This window comes from Orcinus orca, chromosome 20, assembly GCF_937001465.1.
Source record: "Orcinus orca chromosome 20, mOrcOrc1.1, whole genome shotgun sequence".
NCBI lineage: Eukaryota > Metazoa > Chordata > Mammalia > Artiodactyla > Delphinidae > Orcinus > Orcinus orca.
Window position 1 is genome coordinate 49,294,960 of NC_064578.1, and position 16,794 is coordinate 49,311,753.

Genomic DNA, 16,794 nt, shown 5'->3' on the forward strand with positions numbered 1-16,794 from the left:
CCCGTGAGCCATGGCCGCTGAGCCTGCGCGTCCGGAGCCTGTGCTCCGCAACGGGAGAGGCCACAACAGTGAGAGGCCCGCGTACCACAAAAAAAATGTGTTCCATATTAAAAGAAAAGTAAACTAGAAAATATCAGAGTTGTGGCAGGGCTGGTGAAGGGAAGAACTGATTGGTTCCATTTTCTTCCCCCAGAAATTCTTGGATGTTATAAACTGCAACATGATGTCTGTGGTCCAGATGAGTCGGGGCTGGGAGGGACTGGGTCCAAAGTCAGCGAGCTCTGACCACTCTCGGTGGTCCCCAGCGTCCCCCAGAACTGGGCCTGGCATAGAGGAAGTGCTAGAGGAATACTCCCTGAGGGAAGGTAGGGGGATAGGAGTGAACTTGAGGAGGGGCAGGAGTCTGGGTAGGTGAAAGCAGTGAAAAGGGAAAGACAGGGTCCTCTCCATTCCTCCTGCAGATGACTAGGATCGTCCTGCCCCAAATGGTCACCAGGTAAGGCGCAGTCTCTTTGTCTTTCACTCGGGATCTTCCCTCATCCAACCTCCGGGCTTTTTCCATTCCCCAGCTGTCCCATCCACATTTCCAGTTCTTCCCTGTCTCTCTGATCTTTCTCAAATTAGGACAGCGACTAAGGGGTGGAGGAGGGGAAATCACTGGGACCCTCTGTTCCCTGGCAATGACTACCTTCCAAATGATGCTTCCTCCTTCAGGGGCAAAGGTATCCTCATCAACATATCTTCAGTAACTGACAGCCACCAAGGTACCCAGACCCACAGATCAGGCCAGGGCTGGCTGCCATGCTGGCATTCCTGCAGTAGCCCTTAATTCCGGCACTGAAGGTTATGGTGGGAAAGGCTTGCCTGCATGTGTGTGATGTGCCACCTGAGTCTGAGGCTAATAATAGTTCAGACAGACATCTGGGGCACAGTCCAGTGGACAAGCCAGGTTTTTCGTTCGTTTTTTAAGAGAAACAGAGGCTAGGGGTCAAGAGAACCCATGAGGTGGGAGAAAGGGAATTCAGAGACTGGCCCGGCTGGAACGGAGAGTGAGTGTATGGGAACAGAGGGAGGGCTTAGAGCAAGGAAGCTTTCAGGCGTTACGGTGAGAACTTGGGCCGTGAGGGAGGGGCCCCTCCTGGCGGTAGAGTGTTCTAGGATCAGGGACGGCGCTGGGGCAAGGGCGGGCTGGAGGAGTTTGCACGGGGAAAGCTCTTGGCCCTGGGACCCTCCCTCCCTCTCCTTCTCCGCAGGCTTTTGTGCGAAGTTTCTCCGTGGCAGTGGGCGCAGAGTACCACTCCGAGGGGGTCACTGTGCAGGTGCCTGACTCCGCGGGGACTTAGCTCAAAAGGGACAGCAGTGGCAGCTGAGAAGGGGAGGGCTCTGAGGGGGGGAGGAGCTTAGAGACAGCTGAAGGTCTTAGGAGCAGGGGCGGGGTGGGGATGGGGTCGGGGGGTGCGTCTGAGAGAGGACCGAGACTCAGACTCGGAAGAGCTTCAGTGGATGTAAATCAACTATACTTCAATAAAATAGAACGGAAGGAGGGAAGGGAGGAAGGAAGGAAGGAAGGAAGGAAGGACCTTAAAAAAAAAAGAATAAGATGAGCTATCTTGGAGCCACGATCGGAAGCGGTGGGTTCTCGAGGGGGCGTGGCCTCGAAGGCGTGGCCGGGGCGTGTCTGGGGCGTGGTCGGCAAGAGAAGTGGGACTCAGGGATTCTCGGAGGGGGCCTGGGAGCTTAGGCTTAGGGGGAGGGGAGTTCTTTTTCTTGACCCCCTTCCTGCCTGCAAACAGTAAGCCCCTTTTTGGTTGAAACAAATCCCTTGAAAAGCGGGCTGCTCGTGGTAAGTCCCGAGGACTTCGCTTGGCAGGCGTTGGACACACTTGGCCTCACCTCCCAAACCCCTGAGTGCCTCCGCCACGCTGTGCAGGTGCTTTCCTGGGGCAATCCTAGGCAGAGAGCTGGATGCGACAGTCCCCGGGCCCTAGTCCGGGTCCACTAGCCCTCAGAAAGGGGGAGACGTCCAGAGAAGGGGCGGGCCCCCACCCCGGGCTGGGGAGCCAGGAGAGGAGATGGGGGACTCAAGAATGGGGGGAGGTGTCTTGATCCTTGGTACCTCTCCTTCCCAGGGTTTCCTGCTGACCATCTTCCTGCCCAGTTGGTTTTTTCTCAGTCGCTGGGGATTAAAGCTTTTATCTCTGTTGGTGAGCTGGAATAGGGCACGGTTTCTTCGTCACAGAACTTGACTGAAGGCCTTGAAGAGGCGTGGCCACATGTCCGTCGTTCCCCACCCCCACCCCCGCCCCCTCCAGAATCCTAGGCCAGGGCTGTAGTTAGCAAAGACTTCCCACACATCGAGACAGATGGACAAGCAGACCAATGGAACGTAGTTGGACCCCCGAACACCCAGAAATTTACTAACAACTGCAGCATCTCAAATCTCTGGCAGAAAGATGGAGTTTTTAATATGTGGCGCTGAGACTACATAGACATTTGGAGAAAAACAAGCAAACAGATATATACATACATAGATACGTACATATATAGACTGTAGCGATGATGGCTGCACAACTTTGTGAAATACTAAAACCCACTAAATTGTACACATTAAAAGGGTTAATTTTATGGTATGTGAATTAAATCTCAATTTAAAAATCTCAATAAAAATATTTTTAAAATAGAGACTCCCTGTGTGTGTGTGTGTGTGTGTGTGTGTGTCTGTGTGTATACATATATGTATAAAATTGGATCCAGTCCTCACACCATGTACCGGCATAAACTGCAGATGAATCAGAAATCCCTAAATCCCTGTGTAAAAATAGAAACACAACAACTAGAAGAATCCACGAATGAATTTCTTTCCATCTTGGGAGTGGAAGAATCTTTCTTATTAATACTGAAAATTAAAAGCAGCAAAAAAAGCCAAAACCAAAACCAAACAAAAAACCACTAACAAATATTGAACTGTAGTTAATGATATGCAGGCTGAATTATTTAGGAAAAGTGCACTGATGTCAGCAACTTACTTTGAAATGCATTTAAAAGTTAGACAGAGTGAGTAGAAATATGGTTAGACAAGTATGGTAAAATGTTAGTAGAATCTAAGCGGTAGACACATGTACACCTCTTTCAACTTTCCTGTATATTTGAAGTGTTTCATAATAAAATGCTGGGAGAGGGACTTCCCTGGTGGTCCAGCGGTAAAGAATCCGCCTTCCGATACAGGGGACGCTGGTTCGATCCCTGGTCGGGGAACTAGGATCCCACATACCGTGGGGCAATTGAGCCCGCGTGCTGCAAACTACTAGCCCTGGAGCCTGCGCCCAGCAACTAGAGAGAAGCCCGCACGCCACAACGAAGAGCCCCTCGTGCTGCAACGGAAATATCCCGCATACCTCAGCGAAGATCCTACATGCCACAACTAGGACCCGACACAGGCAAAAAATTAAAAAATAAAAATAATAAAATAAAAATGTCTTTTAAAAATGCTGGGGAAAATCCAGGAGCAATAAAATTAAATTTATAAATAAAACGTCTTAAGCAGATTTAGAAATTACTTAAGAAAAGATGATACGCTTCTTATTATCACATTTCCGGAGAAGGACGGCTCGAGCCCTGGAGAATAAACGGACTTTTTTGCGGAGAAACGCGGATGCAGACCATCGAAGAGACACCATAAAGCGGCCCTAATTTTGAGCTTTGGCGCGGGTGGTTGTGGGTAGCGCGCCCAAGAAGGAGGATGAATGAGGAGCGTCCCCGCGCGCCGAAGAGGCGATGCTGGTCGCCGCGACCCTGGCAGGAGCTGCAGGCCCTGTGCTAGGAGCTGAACGTGGACGAGGGGAGCGCAGCCTAAGCCCTGGAAGACTTCACAACTGTCCAGGGCAACTACAGCCTAGAGGGAGAAGTAAGTTATACACTGGTTGGCTTGTTCATTATATCTTGCCTGCCTCAAAAGCATTATTCCCACGGTTGGAAAGGGTATCATGGAAGGAAATTGTGTTTCACTTACCAGAATACTACCTTCAGCTAAATTAAGTTTAATACAGTTTTTTAGTAAAATGAAGAAGTGGATGGACCTGTCTAGAATTTTGTGAACGTATGGAAAGGCTAGAAAGAAATTTTGAGGGGTCTGCTGTAATTTTCAAAAACGTTGAGCCAGTTTTTTTTTATATATTTATTTTATTTATTTATTTATTTATTTAGGCTGCGTTGGGTCTTCGTTGCTGCGCGGGGGCCTTCTCTAGTTGCAGAGAGCAGGAGCTACTCTTCGTTGTGGTGCTCAGGCTTCTCATTGCGGTGGCTTCTCTTGCTGCGGAGCACGGGCTCTAGGTGCGCGGGCTTCAGTGGTTGTGGCACTTGGGCTCAGTAGTTGTGGCTCGCGGGCTCTAGAGAGCAGGCTCAGTAGTTGTGGCACACAGGTTTAGTTGCTCCACGGCACGTGGGATCTTCCCGGACCAGGGCTTGAACCCGTGTCCCCTGCATTGGCAGGCAGATTCTTAACCACTGTGCCACCAGGGAAGCCCTCTTTAACCCTCTTTAATCTGCATCCATTCCTCATCTTTTCTTTGTGCTGTGCGACATTAACATTTTTGAAGCAGAAATATTTTGAAGTTGAAAAACACAATAAGTTTTATGGAAGAGAGATTGATTAGAGGAATAAGATCTTATGCAGTTGAGGCAGTGTCGAGAAGGTCCAGAAAGGGGAGTTAGGGGATCAGTGGAAAATACCAGTCAGCCTTCTGGAAGCAGTAGTGCAGGTGGACAAGTCAGAGCTTTCAGGAAAATCTGGGAAGTTGTATATCCAGCTGCTAGAGTGGTATCACGAAGGACAGCTGGTGAGGAAGTCTGTGGAAGGCATCTGGTTGTGGGCCTGGGGTCACTGTTGGTCAGCAGGGCAGAAAGTTGAGAGGAGATGAGCACAGTTTGGGGGAAACAAGGTCCCTGTGCTTTTTCATCTCTCTTTCTCTACACTGAACGGGAGAGTAAGAGCAAGCTGGAACCCACTGGCACATCTGTGTGGGTAGAACAATGACCATATGTGGGTAGAACAATGAGCAGGCTTCACTTCTTCCTTTATATTTTCATGCAATTTGCTCTTTCAGCCAACTCTAACCTAGTACCATACAGGGAAGAGGGAGTCTAAGAAAGATGGGTCCCCCTTAGCCCAGCTGACACAGTACAAAACCACCACAAAAGTGCGCCCTGTTTTCTCTATTTCAAAAGAGTTTTTCTGAGATTGGTACTCCTCCCTTAATTGTCTGGAAGATTTCACCAGTAAGACCATCTGGGCCGGGGCTTCCCTGGTGGTACAGTGGCTCAGAATCCGCCTGCCAGTGCAGGGGACATGGGTTTGAGCCCTGGTCCAGGAAGATCTCACATGCCATGGAACAACTAAGCCCGTGCGCCACAACTGCTGAGCCTGTGCTCTAGAGCCTGCGAGCCACAATTACTGAGCTCGTGTGCCACAACTACTGAAGCCTGCGCGCCTAGAGCCCGTGCTCTGCAACAAGAAAAGCCACTGCAATGAGAAGCCCGCGCACCACAACAAAGAATAGCACCCCCGCCACAACTAGAGAAAGCCCGTGTGAAGCAGCGAAGACCCAATGCACCCAAAAATAAATAAATTAATTTAAAAAAAAACCATCTGGGCCTGGATTTTTGTGGTTAAAGTTTTAAACTATGCGTTAAATTTCTTTGATAGATATAGGACTATTCAGATTTTCTATTTCTTCTTGGGTCAGTTGTGGTATTTTTCAAATAATTTTTCCAGCTCATCAAAATGTTCAAATGTATTGATATGAACTGGTTCATAATATCCTCTTATTACCCTTTTCATGCTTGTAGGATCTATAGTGATGTCTCATTTTGAGTCCTGATATTGGTAATTTTTCTCTTTTGTTTTTCTTCATTGGTCTTGATTGGGATTTATTGATTATATTGAGCTTTCAAATAGACAGCTTTTGGCTTGTTGACTTTTATATTGTATATTTGTTTTCTATTTTGTTGATTTCTGCTCTTATCTATATTATTTTATTTTCTACTCTGTTTTAAATTTGTTTTTCTTTCTCTACCTTCTTAGATCTTTGATTTTTAAATTTTACTTTTCTGATATATACATTAAAGCTATACGTTTCCCTCTAAACATAATGCTTACAGTATCCATAAATTTTGCTATGTTACATTTTTACTGTCATTCAGTTAAAAATGAGTCCTTATTCCCATTTTAATTTCTTCTTTGACTCATGGGTTATTCAGAAATATGTTGCTTAATTTCCAAACAGAGATATTCTAGTTATCTAACTACTGTAGTGCTCTAATTTAATTCAAAAGTGATTGGAGAGCCCAGAATATAGTCTATTTTGTGATGCCCTTCTTTATTACTGATAACTTTCCTTGCTTTGAAGTCTGCTGTGTCTGAAATTAATATAGTATATATTATAAAAATAATGATCTGTTGGCAAAAAATTCCCTCAATTTTGGTTTGTTGCGGGAAGTCCTTATTTCTCTTCCTTTTTTTTTTTTTTTGTGGTACGCGGGCCTCTCACTGTTGTGGCCTCTCCCGTTGCGGAGCACAGGCTCCGGACACGCAGGCTCAGCGGCCATGGCTCACGGGCCTAGCCTCTTCGCGGCATGTGGGATCTTCCCGGACAGGGTCACGAACCCATGTCCCCTGCATCGGCAGGTGGACTCAACCACTGCGCCACCAGGGAAGCCCCCTGCCTTGTAATTTTTTCTTGATAGCCAGACATGATGTGCTGGGTAAAAGGAACTAAATAGACCTTAAGAAATGTGGTGGTGAGGTGTAGGTCGGGGCGGCAGGGGAAGAATTCTACAATCCTATGATTGGTCTCAGTCTTTTGGTGAGTTTATGCCTCTAGACTATGAACTTCACAAGTGTTTTTAATTTTTTTCTCCCTCTTAAGTGGGAGAGTATGACTAGTGTGGGCTGGAGTTGGGTATTCCCCTTCCCCAGATGAGTTAGGCTCTGATAATACCCCAGCAGGTTAGGATCTGGTTAATTAGTTCTCCCTGGGGCAGGCCTTGTTAGGAAGGACAGAGAGCTCTGATGAATTTCAAAATGGTCCTTTTTCCCCTCTGCCTAAAGCACAAGGGGATTTTTGTCTAGTATTTACTGTGGGAACCAGCTGGAGCTCCTGGAAGTAAATCTCACAAAATTGTGGGGGGCCCTCCCGTGACTGGGTACCCCTGGAGTTTTTTTTAAATTTATTTATTTATTTTTGCGGTACGCGGGCCTCTCTCACTGTTGTGGCCTCTCCCGTTGCGGAGCACAGGCTCCGGACGCGCAGGCTCAGCGGCCATGGCTCACGGGCCCAGCCGCTCCGCGGCATGTGGGATATTCCCGGACCGAAGAACGAACCCGCGTCCCCTGCATCAGCAGGCGGACTCTCCACCACTGTGCCACCAGGGAAGTCCCTATTTATTTTATTTATTTTTATTTTTGGCTGCGTTGGGTCTTCGTTACTGTGCTTGGGCTTTCTCTAGTTGCGGCGAGCGGGGGCTACTGTTTGTTGTGGTGCGCGGGCTTCTTACTGCGGTGGCTTCTCGTTGCAGAACACGGGCTCTAGGCAATCAGGCTTCAGTAGTTGTGGCTCGCGGGCTCTAGAGCACAGGCTCAGTAGTTGTGGCACACGGGCTTAGTTGCTCCGCGGCATGTGGGATCTTCCTGGACCAGGGCTTGAACCCATGTCTCCTGCACTGGCAGGCAGATTCTTAACCACTGCGCCACCAGGGAATCCCCCCCTCCCCCCGCCTTCCTGGTGTTTTTAACTCTCAGAGTTGTCCACACTGAGCCTCCAGATTCATCAATTACAGCTCTGGTTTTCCTACCCTGGCACTGGTTCCCGCAGCAGTTTCTGCCCATGAGTCTCTGCTCTGGTAAGTTTTTATTCTCTGTATTCACCTGTCTGGTCTCTCCAATCTTGGGGGCAGTGGTTTGCCCTGTGTCCTCACCTCTCTTAAGGATCCTAGAAGTGGTGATTTTTCAGTCTGTTCAGCTTTTTCGTTGTTAAGATGGAGTGGTGACTTCCAAGCTCCTTGCATGTGAAGCTGGAAAAGAGAAGCTACCTAAAGGGCCACATATACTTGAAAAGAATGTACGTTCTGCAGTTGCTGGATGTAGTGTTCTATATGCGTCAGTTAGTTCAAGCTGATTAATTGCATTGTTCAAATCTATATTCTTTATGACAGAGTTTGTGCTTGTTCTATCAGTTACTGCATGAAGCATGTTAAAATGTTTAGCTATGATTGTGGATTTGTCTACGTCTCCTTTTAGTTCTGTTAACTTTTGCTTTATGATTTTGTAGATATTAGGTGCATGCAAGTTTAGGATTGTTACATGTTCCTCAAAACCCATTTAAAACTATGAAATGTCCCTCTTCAACTCTTGGGATACTTCTATCTAAAGTCTACTTTGTCTGATATTAATATGGCCACACCGGCTTGCTTTCTTTGGGTTAGTATTAGCATTGTATCTATTCTCCCTTTATTTTACTCTAAATCCATCTGTGATTTTATATTTAAAGTGTATTTCTAATAAAGAGTACTTAGTAGGATCTCCTTTTCTCTCAAGTCTGACAATATTTTCCTTTAATTGGAGTGTTTATTTTCATTTACATTTAATATATTTGGTGATATAGTTGTGTTTAAGATTACTGTGTTAGTTATCTGTTGCTGTGTAACAAATCACCCCCAAATTTACTGGCTTAAAACAACAGCAGTCATTGATTATCTCTCAGTTTCTGTGGGTTAAGAATTCATGAGTGGCTCGTCTGTATGATAGTTCAAAATTTTCTACATCCTTGCCAACACTTGTTTTTTTTGTTTGTTTTTTAAATTTATTTTTTAAATTTATTTTTTATTTATTTATTTTTGGCTATGTTGGGTGTTCGTTGCTGCACGCGGGCTTTCTCTAGTTGCGGCGAGCGGGGGCTACTCTTCGTTGCAGTGCGCAGGCTTCTCATTGCGGTGGCTTCTTTTGTTGTGGAGCACAGGCTCTAGGTGCGCGGGCTTCAGTAGTTGTGGCACGTGGGCTCAGTAGTTGTGGCTCGTGGGCTCTAGAGCGCAGGCTCAGTAGTTGTGGCGCACTGGCTGAGTTGCTCCACGGCACGTGGGATGTTCGCGGACCAGGGCTCGAACCTGTGTCCCCTGCATTGGCAGGCGGATTCTTAACCACTGCGCCACCAGGGAAGCCCTGCCAACACTGGTTATTATCTGTCTTTTTTATTGTTGCCATCCTAATGGGTTGAAGTGGTATCTCACTGTGGTTTTGATTTGCATTTTCCTAATGACTAATGATCTTGAGTATCTTTTCACGGGCTTATTCGACACTTGTAATTGGACACTTGAGAAATGTCTACTCAGATCCTTTGCTCATTTTAAAATTGGGTTGTCTTTTTATTATTGTTTTGAAAGAGTTAATTACGTATTCTAGATACAAGCCCTTTATCAGATCTATGATTTGCAAATATTTTCTTTCATTCTGTGAGTTGTCTTTTCACTTTCAATTTTAAAGAAGTCTAACTTATCTATTTTTCCTTTTGTTCACCTTGCTTTTAAAAGGTTGTTACCACTGGTATAGACTTCTAGGTTGACAGTTTGTTTTCTTTCAGTGCTTTAAACATGTCATTCTCTTGTTTTTTGGCATCTGTTATGGGTTGAATTGAGTCGCCCAAAAGAAGATGTGTGGACATCCTCATCCCTAGAATGCAACCTTATTTGGAAATAGTGTGTTGCCAATGTAATTAGTTAAGATGGGGTCATAATGGGAAAAGGTGGACCTCTAATCCAGTATGACTGGTGTCCTTATAAGAAGATGGCCATGCAAAGACAGAGACACAGGGAGAGTGCCGTGTGAAAAGGAAGGCAGAGATGGGAGTTATGCAGCTGCAAGCCACGGAGTGTCCAGGGCTGTCAGAAGCTAGAAAGGAAGGATTGCCCTAGAGAGCAGGACGCTGCTGACACTTTGATTTTGGACTTTTAGCCTTCAGAGTGATGAGACAATACATTCTTGTTTTAAACCACCTAATTTGTGGTACTTACGGCAACCCTAGAAAACTAATACAGCTACATAGTTTCTATTGAATAGTCAGACACACTCAGAAATTGATGTCTTTTTTAAAAATTTATGGAAGCATAGTTGATTAACAATGTTGTGTTAGTTACGCTGTACAGCAAAGTGATTCCGTTTTATATGTATATATTCTTTTCCGTATGATTTTCCATTATGGTTTATCACAGGATATTGAATATAGTTCCCTGTGCTTTACAGTAGGACCTTGTAGTTTATTCATTCTATATATAATAGTTTGCATCTGCTAATCCCCAACTCCCAATCCATCCCTTCCCCCACCCCTTGGCAACCACAGTTCTGTTCCGTATGTCTGTGAGTCTGTTTCTGTTCTGTAGATAAGTTCATTTGTGTCATATTTTAGATTCCACATATAAGTGATATATGGCATTTGTCTTTCTCTTTCTGACTTACTTTACTTAGTATGATAATCTCTAGGTCCATCCATGTGCTGCAAATGGCAAAATTTCACTCTTTTTATGGCTGAGTAGTATTCCATTTTATATGTATCTAATACCACATCTTTATCCGTTCATCCATTGATGGCCACTTAGGTTGCTTCCGTCTCTTGGCAATTGTGACTAATTGTAACTAATCTACTGTGAACATTGGGGTGCATGTATCTTTTCAAATTAGTGCTTTTAGTGTTTTTTTTGGATATATACCCAGGAGTGGAATTGCTGGGTCACATGGTAGTTCTGTTTTTAGTTTTTGGAGGCAGCTGCATACTGTTTTCCACAGTGGCTGCATCAGTTTACATTCCCACCAGCAGTGTATGAGGGTTTCCTTCAAAAAAGCTTCTTTAGAAATTGCTTCTGCGTTCATGTTTTCTCTTGTCTCCTTATGCTACTCCAGTTATACCCGTAACAGATCATTTAACAGTGACCCACATATCTCACGCGCCTCCTTTGTTTTTGACTTCCGTTCTTTTGTCTTGGAGCTTCATTATGAATAATTCCTGTTGACCTGTCTTCAAGTTTACTGTTCTTTCCTTCTGTTAGCAGTAGTCTGCTGTTAAATCCATCAAATGAGTTCTTTTAAAATTAACATTATAGAAGTATAATACACGTATGATAAAAATGCTCACACTACCCTTGTTTGGTTCACTGAGTTCTGCAAAATATCTACACTTCCATAATCGCCATACAAATCAAGGTACAGGGTGTTTTTTTTATCCTCCTTCCAGCCAATCTTCCTTAACTCCTCCAGGCAATCAGAACTCTGATTTAGGTTATGATTGATTAGCTTTGCCTATGCTAGAGTTTATATAAATGAAATAACATCACGTGTACACTTTTAGGGCTGGCGTCTTTCTTTCAGCATAATGGTTTTGGATTCACCCATGATGTTGCATGGATATGTCATGTTCCTTTTTATTGGGTGGTATTCCTTTGTATGACTATACTGCAGTTTGTTTCTGTTCAAATGAACATTTGAGTTATTTCCAATTTTTTTATTTTATGAACAAAGCTTCTATGAACATTTGTGTAAAGTCTTTTTAAAGATATATATTTATATTTCTTTTGGACAAATACCCAGGAGAATTCTGAATCGTAGGGTAAATGTATATTCAACTTGACAAGAAACTCCCAGTCTATTTTACAAAGTGCGGGTACTATTTTAGACTCCCTTTGGTACTGTGTGAGAGTTCTGTGAGTTCAATCCTATGAGAGCTGCAGCTGCTCCATACTTTTCCAGTGTTCGGTATTGTCAGTCTTTTAAAATTTTAGCCTTTCTAGAAGATGTGTAGTGATATCTCTTTGTGGCAATAATTTGAATTTCCCTGGCAATTGTAGATGTTGAATACCTTTATATGTTTGTTGGCCATTAATACATCTTATTTTGAGAAGTGTTCAAGTCTTTTGCCCATTTTAAAGTTGGATTTTAAAAAATCTTTTCATTATTAAGTTGTAAAGATACTTTATATATTCTGAATTCAACTAATTTGGTAGAAAACATAATTACACATATTTTCTCCCAGGTTCTGGCTTACAGTTTCATTTTCTTAACTTTGTCTTCTGAAGGACAGAAGTTTTCAATTTTGACGTAGTCCCCTTTATCTTTTTTTTTTCCTTTTATGGTTAGTGCTTTTAGTGTCTTGTCTAAAAACCTTGGTCTCCGCCAAGTTCGTGAAGATTTTCTCCATTTTTTTCTAGAAGTTTTATAGTTTTAGCATTTATATTTAGGTCTGTGATTCATTTGAGGTAATTTTTGTGTGCATTGTGAGTTAGCTTCGGTTTTGTTCATGCAAATGTCCAGTTGTTTCAGCACCATTTATTGAAAAGACTATCTTTTCCTCTCCTTGAATTACACTACATATTTATAGAAAATCAACTTTGGGTCTATATTTGCAACTCTATTCTGTTTGTATGATATATTTCCTTACACCAGTACCACACTGTCTTGATTACTGTAGCTTTAAAACACATTTTATTGAAGTATAGTTGATTTACAATGTTATAAATATATATTCTTGGGCTTACCTGGTGGCGCAGTGGAGAATCCGCCTGCCAATGCAGGGGACCCAGGTTCGAGCCCTGGTCCGGGAAGATCACACATACCGCGAAGCAACTAAGCCCGTGTGCCACAACTACTGAGCCCTCGTGCTGCAACTGCTGAAGCCCGCGCGCCTAGAGCCCGTGCTCCACAGCAAGAGAAGCCACCGCAATGAGAAGCCCGTGCACCGCAACTAAGAGTAGCCCCCGCGCGCCGCAACTAGAGAAAGCCCACGCGCAGCAATGAAGACCCAACGCAACCAAAAATAAATAAATAAAAATTTTTTAAAAAGTCATGCCAAAAACTGAAGAAAACGTTTGCAACACATATATTTAACGAAAACCTTGTCTCCAGGATATATGAAGAACTCAATAATTAATTAAAAGACAAAACACCACAACAAAAAACAGGCAAAAGCCTTGGACACTTAACAAAAGAAGATATATGAATAGCCAGTAGGCTCGTGAAAAGGTGTTCAATATTTTTAAACATTATGAAAATTCAAATTAAAACCACAATGAAATGCCACTACACACCTGCTAGAATAGTTAAAATTTTAAAAGACTCTCAATATCAAGTGTTGGCAAGTACAAAGAATAACACCTTCCCGGTACTACACGGGAAACAGCCCAAACATTCATCCATAATAGAATGGATAGATAAATTCTGACAAGTTACTACCATGAAATCCCACAGAGTAAGGAGAATGAGCAAAGTACTACCTTCACAACAAAGCGGTTGAATCTCTCAAATGCGATGCTGAGTGAAAGAAGATGGAAACCAGAGTCGCTGGAATGTATGATTCCAACGATACAAAGCTCATAACCTGGCAAAAGTAATCGATGGTGTGGGAACCAGGATAGTGGTTACCTTTGGGGGGCAGAAGTGGTTGGAAGAGGGTTTAAGGGGGAAAGGTCTATGCCTTGACCCATTTTGGTTACATAGATTCACTCTGGAAATTCACTGACCTTTGCACTAATGATCAGTGTGCCTTTCTGTAAAATTCAAAGAGGATAGTTTTATAAATCAGAAAGTGGTAGCCTTTCTTCCTCCAATCCTATTCCCCAGAGGTAGCCATGGATACAAATTGGGTAGTGTCTTTATCCAGTTATAAATACATTTACTGAGCTGTAAATATATTTACTCGCATTTTTCACGTAACAGTGTATCTTGGAGGATGTGGCATATCAGAACTGTGAAGAGCTGCCTCCAATCTTTTATCAGTTACGTTGTATTCCATTGCGGGGAGACCCAGTATAAACAGTCAGCTGTTGACTGTTTTCCATATTAGCCACTTTGAGCAGTGTAGCAGTGTCCATTTTGCACCTGTGTGAGTATTGCAAAGGGATGCATTCTTAGAAGTGGGGTTTCTGAGTTCAAGGATATGAGCATTTTAAATTCCCCTTTGAAAACCGCTCCATGTATAACAAAGTGCTTTAGGCGAGACTATAAGAAAATGTGGGAGAGCTAGTGATACCGTTTTCCGCCTCAGGGCCTCTGGGATATTGTGAACTGCAAGATGATATCTGTGTTCCAGGTGAAGGTTGAATCTCAGAGCAGATGCTGCCTCCTCCAGGAAGCCCTCCCTGATTCCCAGACAGGGTCAGAGAATTCTTGGGCTTCCCCAGCTGCCTGAGCTCCCCACATCTAGCCCTGACCACTCTGGATGATAGATGTGTCTCCCCATACACCCCCCCCCCGACTTGTCAGTTCCATAAGAGCAGGGCCAAAGCTGTTGAAGTCACCACAGTGTCCCCAGCACCACCCTGCACAAGGTTGGGCACAGAGGATGAACTCGGATGGATGGATGGATGGAATTTATAGGACTAGAGAGAGTGGAGACTCCGAGCGGACGGGACTCAGCTCCCAGGGGCTCAGAGAGGGGGGTAGAGACTTGAGGATTGGGAGGGGGGCTTCCAGAAGGGGACAGGGTCTCAAGGAGAGAGATAGAGACTCAGAGAAGGGTGGCATCTCAGGGATAGGCATGGGAACTCAGAGAGGTGACTGGGGCTTAGAGAGAGGAGTTAAAGCTGGCGAGGACCACGGATGCTCCGATAGGGGGTGCAAGTTGCAGAAGGCCTGGGAGCTGAGGCGCCAGGCAGGGTGCGGGCTCGGTAAGTTCCCTCCTTTGTCCTCCTCCTTTTGCAGACAGCGAGACCCAGGCTTGTCTCCTCAAGCTTGCCACCTGCTCAGATCTGCAGGGCTGGGGAGGGGCCCAGGGGCTTTGCTGGGTCAGCACTGGACGCCGTTGATCTCTCCCCTACACCTACACTGTTCATCAGAGAGGCATTGGGCTGAAAAGGAGGGTCCCCACCCTCTCTGGGCAGGGATGGAGGGGAGGGGGCGGGAAGCCCCAGGGCAGTGTGGATCCTGACCCCTGGTGCCTCTCCTTGCCCAGAATTTCCCGCCCAGGTGACTTTTTGGTCCTGGCTGCACTTTCACGTTTAGATGGGGTTGAATTATCCTGATTCCAGTTGACTCAAGCCCAGTTCGAGGAGAGGGCATGGCCGCCTGGAGGCTCCCTGCCTCCCTTCCTCTCATCTGGACCGTGGCCATGGATAGTCGCCTCCCCATCTGGCTTCATCTTTCTCCCCAGTGATGGGGCCGCTCAGCCGCTTCCTGGTTGTGTGACCAGGGTGACCGTCAGAGCCTTGGGGACCTCATCAGTGCACCAGGGAAAATAACACCATCCACCTCACGAGGGTTGCCGGGGATAGGACCAGGCAGTGAGGCACCGGGTACAGTGAGTTAGGAGCGCGCTTGTCCTGGCACACAGCGGGGCTGGCAGACAGTGGCCAAGAGCTCTTGGAGTCTATCTGATTGGGGTTCAGATTCCAGCCACTGCCTCTAACATACTGTCCTAACCTTCTGAGCCTGCTTCCTGCCTGACAGAAACAGTCCCTTCTCCCAGGGCCAGGGGGATGGCGCCGTGAGATGTTCTGCATCTCAGACACACTCAGGGAACCCCTTGCACAGAACAGGTACCCAGTAAACAGTTGCCGCCCTGCCCCAATCCCACAGCCAGAAATCACCTCCGTCTGAATCCAAACAGTGCGTGTTTCACAAGCGCTCTCTCTGGGTTAGGATCTGAGCCAAACGCCTCACAAACAGCCTCCTCGCTGAGCGCTCCCAGCCCGCTCGCTTGGCAGCGGGGCTGTTGTCAGAGCCTGGGGTGAGCAGGAGGGGTCCCGCCCCTGGCACTCGTGGGATGGTGACTTTAGCTGCACTCCTGCCCCCATCTGGGCCTCTGTCTCCAAATCTGCAGGTTTGTTGAACGAATCCTCGGGAGCATCAACTGTCAGGAGTCTCTCTCCCATTTTACAAACATGGAAACTGAGGGAGTTCCCTGGTGGCCTAGTGGTTAGGACTCCAGGCTTTCACTGCCGTGGCCTTGGTTCAGTCCCTGGTTGGGGAACTGAGATCCCGCAAGCCGTGCAGTGAGGCCAAAAAAAAAAAAAAAAGAAAAAAAAGTGGAAACTGAGGCTCAGGGTAAGGTCAGAGCTTCTCAGGGGACCAAGAAAATGTTTGTAATCTGGAAAAAACGTGGAGCACAACGTTCACAACCAAAAAGTAAAAAACGCCTAAATGTCCGTCAGCTGATACACGGGTAAGTAAAATGTGGTGCGTCCAGACAGTGGAATGTTATCTGACGATAAAAAGAAATGATGTACTGACACGTGCTACAACACGATGAACCTTGAAAATATCATGCAGAGTGAAGGAAGACTGACCCGAAATATCACTTATTTATTCACAATAGGCAAGATACAGAAACAACCCAAATGTCCAGCAGCAGATGAACGGATAAAGAAAGTGTTGTATAGCCCATACGGCAGAATATTTTGCAGCCTTTACAAAGAGGGAAATCCTCCCGTTTGTGACAATATGATTGAACCTGGAAGCCATTACGTGAAGTGAAATAAGCCTGTCACAAAAGGACAGATTCTGCCTGATGCCACTCACGTGAGGTATTCAAAATACTCAGACTCTGGGGGTGGGGGAGGGATGGATTGGGAGTTTGGGGTTCGCAGGTACAAACTACTATATAAAACAGATAAACAGCAAGGTCCTCCCGTAGAGCGCAGGGAACTCTAGTCAATATCCTGTGATCAACCGTAATGGAAAAGAATATGAAAAAGAATGTATATGTTTTGCTGTGCAGCAGAAATGAACACAACATTGTAAATCAAGTATATACTTCAATAAAAAGT

At 45.3% G+C, this 16,794-nt stretch overlaps 1 protein-coding gene across 17 annotated transcripts in view; it reads left to right on the plus strand.

Moving 5' to 3' along the window:
- LOC101273198 (very-long-chain 3-oxoacyl-CoA reductase-A-like) overlaps positions 1-16,794 on the plus strand; it is a 32,529-nt gene that overhangs the window by 11,355 nt on the left and 4,380 nt on the right. For 3 of the 17 annotated variants that reach the window (XR_007474239.1, XR_007474238.1, XM_049703169.1), the window contains one exon: positions 194-1,579. The exons of 6 other annotated variants lie outside the window; for them this stretch is intronic. Coding sequence is in view for 3 of the 11 variants with exons in the window: in XM_049703169.1 (XP_049559126.1) it covers positions 194-212 (19 nt within the window). In the remaining 8 variants the exon portion in view is untranslated. Of the gene's footprint in view, positions 1-193; positions 1,580-2,129; positions 16,576-16,794 lie in introns of those variants that run through there. 8 more of the 17 variants (XR_007474241.1, XR_007474243.1, XR_007474236.1 and 5 more) reach the window with 8 other exon arrangements.